The following is a 5166-nucleotide window of genomic DNA, read 5'->3' as shown; positions in this document are numbered from 1 at the left end:
AAAAAAAAAAAAAAATTAAGAGACCTAGAAAATAACTAGAGAAGCTTCAACAGATAATAATAAGAGTTTCAGAAGAAGAGAATGGAGTGGTAAAGGATCATTATTCAAAGAGAAAATAGCTGGGATTTTTTCCAGAAATGATGAAAACCCTGTCTTTCTAATTAAATTAAATCTTATTAAATATATTAAGTAAAAATAAATCCACGTTGAAAGTCATTGCTGTGAAATTGCAGAACACATAGGAAAGTGGTGGAGGGAGCTTCAAAAATTACCCCAAGAAAAAAATTAAAAATGACCTACACACCAACAGTAGACATCATCAACAGCAACAGATGTTGAGTGGTTTAATATTTTTAAAGTGCTGACGAAAATTACAAATGTCATGGTATAGAACTCTAAACCCAAACAAACTACCTTCAGGAGTGAACATAGAAAAAATTCTAAATTTCATTGGTTATGTGCCTTATTCAGATAGTTGTACTGAAACTGATAATTCAATACCTAAAAAGCATCTGATCAAATCAGAGGTCAGAAGAATCTCCAGGAATGCCGATGAGGAAGACCAAAATGTTTGAATATGCAATGCTTTCAATGTGACTTGTGAGCTCCTTCTGCAAATAGCCTTTTTTTCTGCAGCTTATGGTTGACCTTTCGGTGATTTTCCTACCCAGTATGCCTACCACAAAAAGCACCAGGTTCACCAGAATGAGGATAATTTTGGACAACAAGGTCACTTCAACTCAGGAACATGGCTGTGATTGTTGACATGGAAGAAGTCATGCTTGGGGCCACTAGGTGGAGGCATGAGGAAAAAACCACACCACCAAGTACAAAGACTTCTCCACTACCCTCCTCCCAAAGGAACTCAAAGTTCTTGGCTGGAACTCACCAAAGTGGAATAGGGTATCCTCCAAGTTAATTTTGGCTTGCAAAGTAGAACTTGCACTTCTGGCCATGAAGAATAACTAGTACTTGACTTGTCCTTCTTCTGCCTAGAAGTAGAAAACTGGAGGGCAGGCAGCACAGACTGTGATTGCTCAGAGAAGAGAAATTAACGAGGGAACCCTATGATCACTCAGACTTTCTACCTAAAGACACTTTCTAGACCACAACACGGGGGTAACCCTAAACAAAGCACAGTTATCTTACTGACATGCTTACATGTTGAAATGCTAATATTTTGGCAGTCATGGGTTAAATAGAATATAATGTTAAAATTAAATTTTAAAAAAAGAAAGATGTTCTACTGGCCAGCATGTAGCCAGAATGAAAAATATGCAGGAAAGAATATTTAAAAATCCACATTTGGCTTTCTTACTAATAAAATCTACTCCTTGAAATTTATACCTTCATATCCACTTTCCAGTATGTGGAATATGATACTGTTTAACAAATAATCATGTGCTGTTTGGAAGAGGTCTTCTTGGCAGTAGCAACCTATGTAAATAATTATTTAACTGCTAAAGGGAAGTTAAAAGAAGTACCTTCTAAGAGACCCAAGAAGCATTAAAGATTCATAAAAGAGTTATATTTAGCAACAGTTAGAGAAAAGGAACACAAAAACAAAAAGCAAGCCCCCACCAAAAAAGAGAAAACCAGAAATACCAAAAACATTATAATTTAGTATATTAAGTATTTTTACCTATATATTTCCAAACATAAGGGGCAAAAATATCCTCCATAAATGGAAGTTCTTTATGTAGTTCTGGATATCTGCTTCAGTTTATAACTATCTTCACAGTTTACATTTATAGAAATATATTATTTCTTAAAATTCACATTTAATACAAACTTTCAAAGATATTTAAATGTAGGATAGCATTAAGGAGAAGGCTTGTAAGTCTCAGAACCTTCAGGGCATGACAAGAGCAATTCCTAAATCCAGATGTTGATTTTACCATTGGTATGTATAAGCTGCCATTTGTAACAAAATACATGGGACATTATTGAACATTTCAGGGGGCAGGGGATAAAAACAGGAATCTATTTTATCATCTTTGATGATAGACATGGGTTCATGATTTGTCACAAAGCTACCTTCTCTGAGAGCAGTTAATATCTCCAAACCAGGCTAGAATTTCTAAGGGCAGTCTTGCCTTTTGTTAGATTATTCAGTACTTTTTTTGGTGATACTTTCATGTTTGGGGTGTATTAGGTCATTAAGATGAGCACCAAGGAGAAACTGGAGAGGTGGCAAAGCTCTAGTAATACTCTCTGGCTTCTTTGATACCTGAGAAAGAAGTAAATGATTTTGAGCCAGTAAAATGCATACAAATATATAATATTCGAACATCATAATTTAATGTTTATGTGAACTCACATTTGAAATCAATATAATAAGACACCAATAATCTGTGCAAATGTCTGAGGTAGAGCCTTATTTAAATTCTTCATTCAAATATATATACTTTACAAAAATGTTTTCCTCTCAGAGTTGTAAACAAAGTTTAGAAATATGGTAAAATCTCTAGAATTATCAGAGGTAATTTAGAGGCAAAGTGGTTTGATTCAGTAACTGACATTTCAACGAAGGGTCATAGCTTCTTCTATTGATTCACGGAATGGGGTTAGCCTGTGGATAGACATTTATACTAACCTACACTGATTACATTCATACTACAGAATCTTATGTTAGATACCAGAGCATAATCTTAATCTTTCAGTACTTAGCAGGCCACTGCATTTACTCTTGATAACGTTTGTCTTCCCAACTAGATTTTAAACATCCTTGGAGGCAGAATCATTAGATGTTCAAAAATCTATAAATATGTTGTCTCTTCAGAGCTAATAAATGATAAAATGTACCCAGTAAAAAAACAAGCACTATTTACAGCCAGCTATTAAGAATCTTTTCAAACACTAATTGTATATACTGAGAACTGAATTCATTGTTTTTCGCTCTAGACCATGCTTTGGTTTTCATTTTGATTTCTGGAGTTTGAATTTTCTGAGTCCTTGATGATGATATTCTGAATTTTCTCTGCAAGAGCAGTAAGATTGGCTTTTTTGAGACCTTTAATCAAAGTGTCATATGCATCTTTCTTCCCATGAAGCTGATACCAATTACGAAGCAGCTGAACTTTCTGTTCTGCTGTGTCTTTGATATTGTCATTCTTGATCTCATCTATTTTGGCTTCATTGACACCATTCTTCCGAACAAAGTCTCTAACTTGACTTATTGTCATGTGTTCAGCAATAACGGTGATATATTTACTCAAGTCAACGTCTGAAAAATAGAAGATAGTCTGAAAATTTGTTTTTCTAAATGCAATTCCCATTACTGAAAATCATGATTATTTCTCTTTGTATAGTACTTCAGAATATAGCTAAGTCCTAAAGACCTATAAACAGCTGACTGGGGGAATACAGAAACAAGACAACCTTGAGTTCTTACTCCAAATCCTGCCATGTACCCAGTAATTTGCTATATGACCTTGACACAACATAACATTTCTGTATCTTCTTTTCTTATCTATAAAATAAGAGGATTGTAAAAGATCACCTATAACACCCCTTTTGGATCCAATGATTAATGATCCACAAATCTAAAAGTATAAGCAGAGTTTATGATCATCTTATTTCTAAATCACAGATCAAAGAACAACTGAATGGAATCATGTATGTTGTTATAGAGTTGGGTACACCAGTAATACCTGAGTCTACAGTTCACTTTAAATTCTAGATCTGTTTAGGCAGTGTTCTGTAATACATCTAGTTGATTATGAAGGAAAATTTTCTTAAGCCTCAGACTATTGTATTCTATTGTTACTTGATTCATTTTTAACTATGAGTATTCATTATAAATTTAAACAAACTGCCTAATAAATGCTTTATGCTGAGCAGGTAGAATTGTATGAGAAATAGCAAGATCCCACAGTATGTCACTGAAATTAGCAACATTATTTGACTCTGAAATTGGCCTTTTACTCTAAAAGAAGCGATCTCTATGAAATAAAATGATAAAAGCCTTACCAGATAAATTCATTGGCACTGTTTCCTAGAAAGCAAAAAATAAAATCAGAGAAAGACAAATAAAAATATGTTTAGAATATTCTAAATGTAAACTTCTAATTTTTCCTTAATTTGGAAAAAGAAGTACAATGAGTTGCTTGATGTATAAAATTAGGAAACTAGATAAGGGATTAAGAAGGATACTTTCACCATTCAACTTTGATTCTGAAAGGTTCCAGCCTTGCCAGAAACTAGGCAATATTGTCTTAGTTTTTAAAGGCAAGAAACCTAAAGAATTCATAAAGTAGTTTGAGGTTATTTTTCATATAGACTTATTAAAATAATAAATATAATCACTCTAAAATTTCTTCGTTGAAACTTATTCTTATTTTTGATGCCAGAAAATGGTTCAAATTATAATTTTTTGTACCATTTTAATTTAAAGAATCCTAACTCCTGCTGAGCCCTGGCCCCAAATAAGAAAATAATTCCATTTAGTGAAACTGTTTTCTTTTCTCAGTGTATTTTTGCTATTTGGAATGTATTTGGAATGTATCGATACCATGTTGGGAAAAGATATGGTGAGACATAAGGTTGACGGGCAAGCAAGGAAAGTTAAGTTGTGCCTTTATGACAAACTTTAAGAGTAATCTCTTTGCTCAGGCTTGGATACTGAACCCATGCCTGGTAAAGGCTGATTCTCTGCAGGGATAACAACAATATGGAACATGGAGGTTGGCCATGTTCTTTTTTCAACTCATTTTCAGCACACTCTCAATTTCCTCTTTATTGATTCTCATGGCTTTTGCATAGAAGCTTACTTTTAAATTGGGTGCCATATCATCGTTCATCTGTGAGGCCCCTTTAACCTAAGCACACACAAACATAATCAGTCTTTAAATAAAGAAAGTAACAGGCTGGATGTGATGGCTCACACCTATAATCCCAGCACTTTGGGAGGCTGAGGCAGAGGAGCTGCTTGAGGCCAAAAGTTTGAGACCAGTCTGGGCAACAAAGTGAAGCCCGTCTCTAAAAAAATTTGCCTGGCATGGTGGTGCATGCCTGTAGTCCCAGAGTCCCAGCTGAGGCAGGAGGATCACTTGAGCCCAGGAGTTTGAAGCTGCATGAGCCATGATTGCACCACTGCACTCTAGCCTGGGCTATGGAGTGAGATTCCATTTCAAACAAGAAACAAAAAAGCAAAAGAAAGTAAAA

The 5166-nt window shown here is 34.6% G+C and overlaps 1 protein-coding gene across 1 annotated transcript in view; it reads right to left on the bottom strand.

Moving 5' to 3' along the window:
• Positions 1-1602: 1602 nt before the first annotated feature.
• The window catches only part of FAS (Fas cell surface death receptor), a 26966-nt gene continuing 23402 nt past the window's right edge, over positions 1603-5166 (bottom strand). Inside the window, exons 8-9 of the mRNA XM_017510124.2 lie at positions 3973-3997; positions 1603-3226 (exon numbers count right to left, since the gene is read on the bottom strand). Of these exons, the coding sequence (XP_017365613.2) occupies positions 2901-3226; positions 3973-3997 (351 nt within the window). The 3' untranslated portion in view covers positions 1603-2900. The remainder of the gene's footprint in view (positions 3227-3972; positions 3998-5166) is intronic.

The sequence above is a fragment of the Cebus imitator genome, unplaced genomic scaffold, assembly GCF_001604975.1.
Source record: "Cebus imitator isolate Cc_AM_T3 unplaced genomic scaffold, Cebus_imitator-1.0 Scaffold431, whole genome shotgun sequence".
NCBI classification, from domain to species: Eukaryota; Metazoa; Chordata; class Mammalia; order Primates; family Cebidae; genus Cebus; species Cebus imitator.
This window is presented reverse-complemented; position numbering and strand designations above follow the sequence as displayed.